This window comes from Peromyscus californicus, unplaced genomic scaffold (genome assembly GCF_007827085.1).
Source record: "Peromyscus californicus insignis strain IS unplaced genomic scaffold, ASM782708v3 Scaffold_4__1_contigs__length_199733344, whole genome shotgun sequence".
Taxonomy (NCBI): Eukaryota; Metazoa; Chordata; class Mammalia; order Rodentia; family Cricetidae; genus Peromyscus; species Peromyscus californicus.
In genome coordinates this window covers 184931901-184944176 of record NW_026294562.1, presented here as the reverse complement: position 1 = coordinate 184944176, position 12276 = coordinate 184931901, and the positions used below count along the sequence as shown (strand labels likewise).

The 12276-nt window shown below is 43.2% G+C and overlaps 2 protein-coding genes across 2 annotated transcripts; both read left to right on the top strand.

Annotated features, from left to right (window-relative positions):
* Positions 1 to 4785: 4785 nt before the first annotated feature.
* On the top strand, positions 4786 to 6326 carry LOC128124183 (leukocyte immunoglobulin-like receptor subfamily A member 6). Its single transcript, XM_052760376.1, has 3 exons — positions 4786 to 5096; positions 5244 to 5540; positions 5968 to 6326. Exons 1-3 carry the CDS (start codon positions 4841 to 4843, stop codon positions 6324 to 6326), a joined length of 912 nt encoding a protein of 303 aa, XP_052616336.1. The 5' UTR covers positions 4786 to 4840.
* A 283-nt stretch (positions 6327 to 6609) lies between these two features.
* On the top strand, positions 6610 to 7670 carry LOC128124182 (leukocyte immunoglobulin-like receptor subfamily A member 5). Its single transcript, XM_052760375.1, has 2 exons — positions 6610 to 7009; positions 7157 to 7670. The coding sequence occupies exons 1-2, from the start codon at positions 6610 to 6612 to the stop codon at positions 7519 to 7521; spliced, it is 765 nt and encodes a 254-aa protein (XP_052616335.1). The 3' UTR covers positions 7522 to 7670.
* The last annotated feature ends 4606 nt before the right edge of the window (positions 7671 to 12276 follow it).

Below are 12276 nucleotides of genomic sequence, written 5' to 3'. Positions count from 1 at the left end.
TTAAATTACATAAGGACCAAATTTTTAATGGTATTTCTCTCCTTTTTATAAGACATTCTCTACATACGTTTATTTTATTATAAATAAACAATTTGCCGAAATTGATTTTTATTTAAATTTTTTATTCATTTTACATACCACCCACAGACCCCCTCTCATTCCTTCTCACTCTCCCCCTACCCTTTCCCTATGACCCAATCCTTCCCCTCCTCCAAAAGGGTAAGGCCTCCAGTGGGGAGTAGGCAAAGCCTGGTACATTCAGTTGAGCCAGGACCAATCTCCTGCCCCCTATATCAGCACTGAGCGAGGCATCCCACCATAGGTAATGGGCCCCAAAAAGCCAGCTCACGTACTAGTGACAGATCCTAATCCCAGTGCCAGGGGCCCCTCAAAGAAAACAAGCTACAAAACTAACTCCCATATGCAAAGGGCCTAGTCTCCCATATGCAGGGGTCTAGTACAGTCCCATGCAGGCTCCACAGTTGTAGAACTAAAGTTCATGAGTTTCACAAGCTTGTTTCAGTTCTCTCTGTTGATTTCCCCTTCATGATCATGACCCCCCTGGCACCCTTGCTCATAAAATCTCTCTTCCCTCTCTTCAACTGGACTTCCAGAGTCTGACCTGGTGTTTTGCTGTGGATCTCTGCATCTGCTTATATCAGTGACTGGATGAAATATCTATGATGACAGTTAGGGTTTTCACCAATCTGATCACACCATTTTGTATATATACCACATTTTCTTTCCTTTATCCATTCTTTGGTTGAGGAACATCTAGGTTGTTTGCAGGTTCTGGTTATTATAAATAATGCTGCTATGAAAATAATTGAGCAAATATTCTTCTGGTATGATTGTGCATGCCTTGGGTATATGCCCAAGAGTGGTATCATTAGGTCTTGAGGGAGATTGATTCCCAATTTTCTTTCTTTCTTTCTTTTTAACTTTATAATTAAAATTAATTTTACATATCAGCCACTGATGCCCTTGATATGTCCTCCCCACCTTCCCCCCAGCCAACTCCCCATTCCCATCTCCTCCATGGCAAAGACTCCCCTGGGGATTGAGTTCAACCTGGTAGATTCAGGCCAGGCAGGTCCAGTCCCCTCCTCCCAGGCTGAGCCAAGTGTCCCTCTATTAGCCCCAGGTTACAAACAGCCAGCTCATGCACTGTGGTCAGGTCCCTGTCCCAGTGCCTAGATGCCTCCCAAACAGATCAAGCTAATCAACTGTCTCACTTATCCAGAGGGCTTGATCCAGTTGGGGGCTCCTCAGCTATTGGTTCACAGTTCATGTGTTTCCATTTGTTTGGCTAATTGTCCCTGTGCTTTTTCCAATCTTGTTCTCAACATTTCTCGCTCATACAAACCCTCCTCTTTCTCACCAAATGGACTCGTAGAGCTCCACCTGGAGCCTGGCCATGGATCTCTGCATCCAGTTCCCTCAGTCACTGGATGAGGTTTCTAGCATGACAATTAGGGTGTTTGCCCCTCCTATCAACAGAGTAGGTCAGTTCAGGCTTTCTTTCAACCATTGCCAGTAGGTTATTGTGGAGGTATCTTTGTAGATTTCTGTGGACCTCTCTAGCACTTTGCTTCTTCCTATTCTCATGTGGTCTTCATTTATCATGGTCCCTTATTCCTTGTTCTCCCTCTCTGTTCTTGATCCAGCTGGGATCTCCCACTCCCCCAAACTCTCTTTCCCTCGACCCTTGCCCTTCATTACCCCCACTCACATCCAGGTTGTTCAAGTAGACCTCATCCATTTCTCTGTCATTGGGGATCCCTGTTTCTTTCTTGGGGTCCTGTTTTCTAGGTAGCCTCCCTGAAGTTGTGAGTAGGAGTCTAGTCATCTGAGAACTCACCATCCTGATTTCCAAAGTAGCTGTACAAATTTACACTCCCACTAGTAGTGTAGGAGTGTTCCCCTTGCTCCACATCCTCTCCAACACAAGCTGTATTCAGTGTTTTTGATCTTAGCCATACTGACACGTGTATGATAGTATTTCAGAGTCCTTCTATTTTCATTTCCTTGATGAATGAGAATGTTGAACAATTCCTTAAATGTCTTTCAGTCATTTGGGATTCTTTTGATGAGAATTCTCTGTCTAGATCTGTAGCCCATTTTTTAAGTAGATTGTTTGGTATTTTGATGTCTAGTTTTGTGAGTTTTTTATGTATTTGGATGTCAGCCCCCAGTCAGATGTGAGGTAGGTTTAAATCTTTTCCCATTCTGTAGGCTGACGTTTTGTCATATTTATCATGTCCTTTCCCTTACAGAATCTTCTCAGTTTCAGGAGCTTCCATTTATTAATTGTTCCTCTCAGTGTCTGTGTTACTGGTGTTATATTTAGGAAGTGGACCTCAAAAGAACAATACTCAACTTCATTTGGAAAAAGAAAAAAACCCAGGATAGCTCAAACAATCATGTACAGTAAAGGAACTTCTGGAGGCATCACCATCCCTGACTTCAAGCTCTACTATAGCTTGGTATTGACTCTTCTTTCTGATGAGCTCTCCTCAAAGTTCTCAACACTTGCTTCCATATCTTCAGTTATATTTGAACATGAGGAGTTGCCTGAAATTAATGGCCATGCTGTTTAATTAATATCAAAAGCTACGTAAGCTGTTTTTCCTTCACTTTCCCTCCATTTCCTATTGAGTGACATTTATTTATTTATTCATTTTATAGTTTATTAATTTTTACATATCAACCACATATTCCCCTGTCCTCCCCCTCCCCCCTTTCCCCAGTGGATGAACTGCCTCTTTGGAACCTGGGGCTTATGCTGGGCTACTTTTCTCTGCCTGGGAGGAGGGGACTGGACCTGCCTGGACTGAATCTACCAGGTTGAGTTGAATCCCCAGGGTGTATTAACTGACATTTTAATAATTGCAATTCTGTTGCTCCTGAGAAAGAAGTTTCCCATGAACTCTTGCTAATCCTGGAGTCCCCTTACCCTGAGAGTGATTTCCTTCAGTCCTCAGAGATGTATGGAATCCTTTGTCCTTCTTTATGCTCCACATTGTGCATTAATATCTTGTATATTGAGTATGGGTATATGTTCAGCCAGATATGTGAAAAGTTGTACAGAGGCACATCAAGGATGAATTTTTATCCTCTTCTAGCTGTAGGGTGGATTCACTTCTATGGACTGTACAACCACTGGTAAGTAAAGGATCCTTTATTGTTTTACAAATCACATCTTTAATAAGCTAATTCCATATACCAAAGTCTTTGTTCTACGCCCCCAAGAGGGATAATGCCAAATGCAAGTTCTCCTTCTACCCATAGGTTTTTTTTGTTGTTCTTGTTACTAAGTTTGCATAGGCTTTGATCCATAGAAAAACTCTCAGATAAAACTTTAAACAGAAGGTATGGAGACAGGGGGAAGAATCACATAAGGCAGATCAAGGCTAGATTCTAACCCACCATTGTCAAACCGGGTAAGCTTGTGGGAAATGAAACTTCCTTCAGGTTTCATGTGTCCAAGGTCCATCATTTCTACAGAGTGCATTCAAGAACATCTAGAGGTAAACAATGAGACCCTGTCTCAAAAAAAAAAAAACAAATTTGAAAATGTTTTCTCATATCCCTCTTAGGAACACTTATAAAACTCATTGTTTTACCCACTGGATTTGGATAAAATCATGTCTTTGTCTCTGTCATTGATGTACCTTCTTGGGAAATAGCCATTCAGTATTCATGTATCCCCAAGAAAATTTCCCACAAATTACTCAAAGCATATGTAGGGCTGGGTAGGAAGCTGGCCATGATAAAAGAACCTACAGCATTTTGAGTGTCATCTGGCTGAAATGATAGAGAACCAAGCAGAAACTCTGATGGGAAAAAATCAGCTCGGAGCACCCTCACCTGAAGGTGCTGGTTCAGAAAGATGCCAGGATTATTTCTTGTTAAGTCATGGTTGTTGGTGAAGAGGACCATCCAAGAAAATGTAAATGGTATATGGGAGATGCTCTGCAAGAAGATACCAAAATCAGATATGGGTTTGTAAACCAATCTCTCAGGAAGCTGACTGAGCAAGGGGAGCAGACTGAGAACTGCCTGAGTTTCAGGAAGCTATGTGTCAGAAACTAAAACCGAAAGTAACGAAACCCCCAGGAATGGAGACCACATGTTTTGCAGCCCCACCCTTCACTGCAGTGGGAAAACAAAAGCCACTTGCCTAGAAAGAGCAGTTCCTGTTTTTGCAAGGACTGCCTGTATAACATACTCTTGACAAGGAGGCATCATACTGCATAGGCAATATAATTTGTGTCTGTTCTTTTGGCAAGAGGACGAACCATCTGCAAACTTTTGGCAACTGGAAGATGCTATGATCCCCACCCTCATAGTTCTGCTTTGTCTTGGTGAGAAATGAAGTTGTGGAGAGAGAATTCTGTTCTAAGAAGTGGTATACCTCACAATTGAGCAGTAATCCATCAGGGTGTCTCAGTAGCTCAGAGGGGATCTGGAAGTGGAGGTCCTGCTCAGGCTTCAAGTACATACACTCACAGGTAACTCTCTTGTAGGACTGAGTCCTGGCCCCAGGAACCAAGTGCAGGCAGGTGAGTGTCTTCCCAGGTTTTCTAAAGTGTAAGTTCTCAGTGGGGATCAAAGGTCACCTCTGAAGAAAAGAGATGGAGAACAGCTGGTGTGGGCTGTTAGTGGTGTTGCGTAGAAGTTCCTGAGATTGAAATCTTGCAATTAAGCAGGATGTCCTCTGTCCTAGCTCCCATTTTTTGTTGTTATTTTGTTTGTTTGCTTTGCTTTGTTTTGTTTTTTGTTTTGCTTTTGTTTTGTTTTGTTTTTAGGGGGCCTCTCAAAACCCACACTCAGAGCTATGCCAAGTAATGTGGTAACCATTGGGAAGCAGGTAACTCTACTTTGTGAAGGCCCCTTAGATGCCCAAGAATACCATTTCTATAAAGAAGGTAAGCCACATTCCCAGGTACCAACAGCTCATGAAGACACTGAAAAAAAGGACAAGATCTTTATCTCATCCATTAAAAGTAATGATGCAGGCCAATATCAGTGTTATTTTAAAAGCCGTGCTGGCACATCAGAACACAGTGACACCCTGGAGCTCGTGGTGACAGGTGAGTAGATACTCAGGAATCATATGAATCCCCAGATGTGACCCTTTGGAAAAGTCTTCTCTGAATGTATCCCCACTCATTACTCAGGTCTAGGGGACAGTCCAGACTGTGTGAACCCACTTAATATTCCATATGTATCTCTCCTAGGTTTCTATATCAAACCAACCCTGTTTGCACTGCCAAACCCTATTGTAGCCTTAGGAGGATATGTGACCCTCTTATGTATCTCACATGAGGGATACAACAGGTTCATTTTAATTAAGGACAAGCAGTTCTCCAGCTCCATGGACTCACAATATGTATATGATGGGCTGTCTCCAGCCAGATTTGAAGTGGGTCCCATCACATTCAGAGAAAGATGGAGTTTCAGATGCTATGGTTATCACACAAGCAAGCCTCAAGTGTGGTCAGAAGGGAGTGACATCCTGGAGCTTCTTGTCTCAGGTGAGGAAGCCCCAGGCTCCCTATTGAATGACATTGAACTTGAAACAGTTTTCCCCAGGAGACCCTAATGTGTGATAAGTACAGGGAAGGACAGGTTCCTAAGCCTACATATACAGCATGCAGATTAGGGAGTCAATATACAGAAAGCACTGAGGGATGTTCTGAGAAGTGAGCCTGGCAGGGTCAGCAGAGAGATGGATGTTCAGATGGTTCCATGTGTCCTTCTGGTATACGAGGACCAACAACTCAGTACAGTGCCTCCCTGGAGCTGTTGGTGACAGATGAGAAGTCACTGAGGAATCATATGAATTCCCAGATGTGACTCTTTAGAAAATCTGCTCTGAATGTATCCCCACTGATTACTCAGTTCTGAGGGACAATCCAGACTGTGTGAACTCATTTAATATTCCATATGTATCTCTCCTAGGTTTCTACTACAAACCCACCCTGTCTGCACTGCCAATCCCTGTTGTAACTTTAGGAGGATCTGTGACCCTTTCATGTACCTCAAAACAGAGATATGACAGGTTTATTTTAATTAGGTATAAGCAGTTCTCCAGCTCCATGAACTCAAAATATGTATATACTGGTCAGTCTCCAGCCATGTTCCAAGTGGGTCCCGTCACTCTCAGTGAAAGATGGAGTTTCAGATGCTATGGCTACTACTCAGGAGAGCCCCATGTATTGTCAAAAGGGAGTGATATCCTGGAGCTTCTAGTCTCAGGTGAGCAAGCCCCAGGCTTGAATGACATTGAACATGAAGCAGGTTTCTCTAGGAGATGCTAGTGTGTGATAAGTACAGGGATGGACAGGTTCCTGAACCCACATATACAGCATGCCAATTATGAGAGTCAAGATACAGAAAGTACTGAGGGGTGTTCTGAAAAGGGAACTTGGGAGGGTGAGGAGAGAGACAGGTCTTCAGAGGGCTCTATGTGTCCCTGTGGTGGTGACCACTGGGAAGGACATGTGTATTAGCCCACAGATACAGATGCAGACTCTGGGAGTCAAGATACAGAAACCAATGAGAGGTGTTGTGATAATAGAACATGGGAGGGTGAGCAACGATATGGATCTCCAGAAGGTTCCATGTGTCCTTCTTTTATTCCAGGGTCACGTCTGCGCTTCACATTCACTGTACAACTGTATAAAGTCCCACATCCTTCTCACTTACCTCTTTTCAGGGACGCTCCAGAAACCCAGTATCTGGGCTGAGCCAGGCTCTGTGATCACCTCAGGGAATCCTGTGACAATCTGGTGTGAGGGGACGATGGAAACTCAAATGTATTTCCTGTATAAAGAAGGAAGTCCAGCACCCTGGGGCAGATTGACTGCACCAGTACCTGATCACAAGGCCAAGTTTTCCATCCCATCCATGAGAGAGTATAATGCAGGACGATATAGCTGTTACTGTTACAATTCTGCTGGGTGGACACAGCAGAGTGACACCCTGGAGTTGGTGGTGACAGGTGAGTAGATACTCAGGAATCATATGAATTCCCAGATGTGAGTCTTTGGAAAAGTCTTCTCTGAATGTATCCCCACTCCTTACTCAGGTTAGGAGGACAGTCCAGACTGTGTGAACCCATTTAATATTCCATATGTATCTCTCCTAGGTGTCTACAACAAACCCACCCTGTCTGCACTGCCAAACCCTGTTGTAGCCTTAGAGGGATCTGTGACCCTTTCATGTACCTCAAATCAGAGATATGATGGGTTTGTTTTAATTAAGGATGAGCAGTTCTACAGCTCCATGGACTCACAATATGTATATGATGGCCAGTCTTCAGCCAGATTCCAAGTGGGTCCCATCACTCTCAGAGAAAGATGGAGTTTCAGATGCTATGGTTATCACGCAAGCAAGCCTCAAGTGTGGTCAGAAGGAAGTGACAACCTGGAGCTTCTAGTCTCAGGTGAGGAAGCCCCAGGCTCCCTATTGAATGACATTGAACTTGAAACAGTTTTCCCCAGGAGACCCTAATGTGTGATAAGTACAGGGAAGGACAGGTTCCTGAGCCTACATATACAGCATGCAGATTAGGGAGTCAAGATACAGAAAGCGTTAAGGGATGTTCTGAGAAGGGAGCCTGGCAGGGTCAGCAGAGAGATGGATGTTCAGATGGTTCCATGTGTCCTTCTGGTATACGAGGACCAACAACTCAGCACAGTGTCTCCCTGGAGCTGTTGGTGACAGATGAGTAGTCACTGAGGAATCATATGAATTCCCAGATGTGACTCTTTAGAAAATCTGCTCTGAATGTATCCCCAGTGATTACTCAGTTCTGAGGGACAATCCAGACTGTGTGAACTCATTTAATATTCCATACGTATCTCTCCTTGGTGTCTACACCAAACCCACCCTGTCTGCCCTGCCAAACCCTGTTGTAGCCTTAGGAGGATCTGTGACCCTTTCATGTATCTCAAATCAGGGATACGACAGGTTCATTTTCATTAAGGACAAGCAGTTCTGCAGCTCCATGGACTCACAATATGTATATACTGGTCAGTCTTCAGTCAGATTCCAAGTGGGTCCCGTCACTCTCAGTGAAAGATGGAGTTTCAGATGCTGTGGCTACTACACAGGAGAGCCCCATGTATTGTCATAAGGGAGTGACATCCTTGAGCTTCTAGTCTCGGGTGAGGAAGCCCCAGCCTCGCTATTGAAAGACACTGAACCTGAAACATTTTTTCCCCAGGAGACCCTAATGTGTGATAAGTACAGGGAAAGAACGGTTCCGGAGTCCACATATACAGAACACAGACTGTGGGAGTCAAGACACAGAAAGTACTGAGGGGTGTTCTGAGAAGGGAACTTGGGAGGGTGAGGAGAGAGAAGGGTCTTCAGAGGGCTCCATATTCGCTGTTATTCAAGGGTCAATTCCAAGTATCATATTCACTGTGAAACTGTTTAAATTCCCACATCCCTCCCACCTACTTCTTTGTAGGGACTCTCCAGAAACCCAGCATCTGGGCTGAGCCAGGCTCTGTGATCACCTCAGGGAATCCTGTGACAATCTGGTGTGAGGGAACCATGAACACTCAAATGTATTTCCTGTGTAAAGAAGGAAGTCCAGCACTCTGGGGCAGATCGACTTCAGCAGTGCCTGATCACAAGGCCAAGTTTATCATCCCTTTCATGAGAGAGTATAATGCAGGAGGATATCACTGTTTCTGTTATAACTCTGCTGGGTGGACACAGCACAGTGACTCCCTGGAGCTGGTGGTGACAGGTCTGTGGACACTAAGTGTCACAGTCTTCACATTTTCTGTGTGTGGGTTCCTGATAGCTCTGCTGCTTGGGAGAATATGACCTACATGCAATAATAAGGAAAAGTTTGATCACACTAACATAATAGTTGCTGCTTTACACTTCTAAAATGTATGACACCATGTGGTTGATTGTAAGCAAGTTTAAACACAGTACAAATTCGGAAAAAAAGATTGCTGGTGTAAGAGAAAATCCAGTGAACAACTAGGATTAATTGCATCAAAACTCAACTCAAATGTGACCATGAAAATGGGTTCTATAGCTAAAGGGCCTTTAATCTAGTGTGGTCTATGACTGACATAGTGTAGATGTCAGCAGGCTATAAAGTGTATAGCACATCTTGCCTCAGAATGGGCTTTATTAACTGAGAGCTAATGAAAAAGTCTAGGGAGACAGAGTCTGGGATAAACATTTTGGGGTATTCATGTGATGCCTGGAGCTACAGATAGATGGTCCCCTGGTTATTAACAACATCCACTCCCAGCTCTCTTGATAGAAAACAGGTATTTATTCCATCAGTTGAGGAGACACACTGCATGAATAACTTTCCTGATATCTCCCATGTTACTTGTGAGATCAAGTACATCATGTCCTCTACATTTTCCCTCAGGAAATATATCTTCCAAATGCTTTTACCTACAGTCCAACTGCTGGTGCCAATGTATCACTTAACAGACCATATCCTGTTTTCACTAAGGGTCCTCGAAGGTAAACCTACTCTGTCATTATGGCCCAGCCCTGTTGATACCTCAGGTGTGACCCTCCAATGTGTCTCTTCAAAAAAACATGATTGGTTCATTGAAACTGGGGAAGAAGAGAATTTCTCCAGGTCCCTCAAGGCTCAGTACACACACACACTGGACAGTCCCAGGCTCTGTTTACTGAGATCCCTGTGACATCCAACAAGAGGGGGCCCTTTAGATATTATGGATACTTCAAAAGTAGACCACATATGTGGTCAGTGGCCAGTAACCCTCTGGAGATATTTGTCTCAGGTGAGTAAGTCTCATTCACTCCACTGTTTTCATCATGAGAACCCTTTATCACTAGCTCTGCTGGCCTGAGGATGGTTCCAGTCATGATGGCTGAAGGGAGCGCTTGCCATCTATTGCTCAGAGGGGAGAGCCCTTGACAATGACAGGAAAGAATAGGGGGGTGAATTATCTTAGTTAGGGTTTCTAGTGTTGAAATGAAATATCACCATCAAAAAGCAAGTTGTGGAGGAAAAGGTTTATTTGGCTTACACATTCACAGCACTGTTAATCCTTAAAGGAAGTCAGGACTGGAACTCAAACAGGTCAGGACCCTGGAGGCAGGTGTTATTACAGAAGCCTTAGGATGAGTGCTGCTCACTGGTTTTCTCCTCATGGCTTGATCAGCCTGCTTTTGTATAGAATCCGGAACCAACACCTCAAGGATGGTATCAACCACAATGGGTTAGACCCTCCCTTCACCCCCGGAGTCAGACCATAGAGGTCTAAACTAGAACTCTGTTGCAGGATTGGTCCAGGGACCAATCTAAATGTGGGATAGATGGATTCTCTTCTGAGAGGGACAGACACATGTAAAAGCTCCTCTCCTTTGGGATTCTCAGTTTCCACTACTGTAAATTGGAAAGCCCTGTCCTATATGTTAAGTTCCTTTTAGTTCTGACCTTATCTGTGTCTTTCTCATACAGAGAAACCACTTCTGCAATTGTCCTGCCCTATCTGACACTGTGATGTTGACATTGTGCACATGTACGCAACAGGCCAGGGCTCCTTCCTTTCAGTTCATGCATTTTATCTTCAGAGTAGGGAACACAGTTGAAGTTTGGATTTCTTGCATTTAATCCTCTACAATGTGCCTTCCTGCTGGGTGACAAGTGGGTAAAATGTCTAGGAGTGAAAGGAGTCAGTCTTACATTGCATGGCTATATGAGTAAGAGGTAGTAAACACAAAGACTTGGTATGGACCTCACACACAATTCCTCCTTCATGAATTTAGTTGCATGTTTCCATGCCCCAGACCAGCATAGGAAGGCTTCCTTAATTCTGAATTGGAAATTGGATGTTATTTTCTTCAACAATGCTTAGTTCTTGATATAAACTTCATTCTCAAGTGACTTAGTCTGAAGTATGAACTCAAACAACTTGATGTGTGTGAAGAATCCAGAAGGAATCATGGCACCCCAGGGAAATGATTGATACTGGATCCTTCTGAAGTTTTGTGATTTGCCTAATATGCAATTATACGAAATGAAAATTGCAGGTAACATGAATGTTGACTTCAGAGAAGATACTCTGCTCTCTTAAGTACTTCATTAATTGTGTACCTTCTCTTCTGTACCTAGGAACTGATGAGAACATCACTGTATCACAAAACATGTCCAAACCAAAGACAGGTGAGTACAAATTCTCACTCATACAGCTTTTCTGAGGGTTTTGGTATCTGATCTTCCTCGGGTGATTTTCTTCTTCCCTTCATTCTTTCTCCACAACCACAGACTCAGAAACACAGGATCATCACACAGTGGAGAATCTGCTCAGAATAGGGATGGCAGGCTTGGTCCTTGTGGTCCTTGGAATTCTGGTGTTTGATGCTTGTCACAGCTGTAGACAGGATCAACACAGAAATGGACTATGAATGGGAAGTACAGCAACACATACTTTGCAGCGTCATGGACTAGACACTAAGTATGGGGATTCAGGGTGGATTTGTAAGAAAATACAGTGCTCATGTTGGAGCACTGACTGGGGGTCAATGTGAATTGAGTGCAAGGGAAATAACTGTCTGTTTATTGGGATGGAGAGTACTTTCCCCACCAATCAAAGTTAGTCCCTCACATCTTGCTGTGGACTTTTGCTGACCAGTGCCTCCTTTCTCCTCACCTAATGACATGGGGGAACATCCTGTACCATCAACTAGGGTTGACTGCTAATCTATGTACTTATTCTGCTTTGTCTTACTTTCATATAACTTTTTATTATTTTAAATTACTATGATCCTATCAACATTACAAATTTCAGGTTCTTTTCTACTGAGAGCAAAGTATTAAACTTAGTTACAATAAACATCACTAGAAATAAACCACCAGGATAAAAAATAAGTTACTTTATTCAAATGATTTTCTGAAACTCTTCTTGCAAGCTTTGGGAACTTCAGTTTTCACCATATGTCCATTCCGCGATTCTCTTAATATGGGAAAGATTGTCACTTATATACCACTGTTAGAACAACTCATTGGCAGGATATTATTGACATGGCTTTGAAATCATTACTTTTACAAGCAAAGTCCTAATGTGAACTATTTTATGATTTCTCTCTACATAGCCTTTACATCATCTTTAATACATTTATTTATTTCATTTTTTATTAAGGAATTTTTAATTCATTTTATATACCAACCACATATCCGCGTCTCTTCCCTTCTCCTGCACATCCAACATCCCCCCCCCAACCCCCGATTCCCTCCTCAAACAAGGTAAG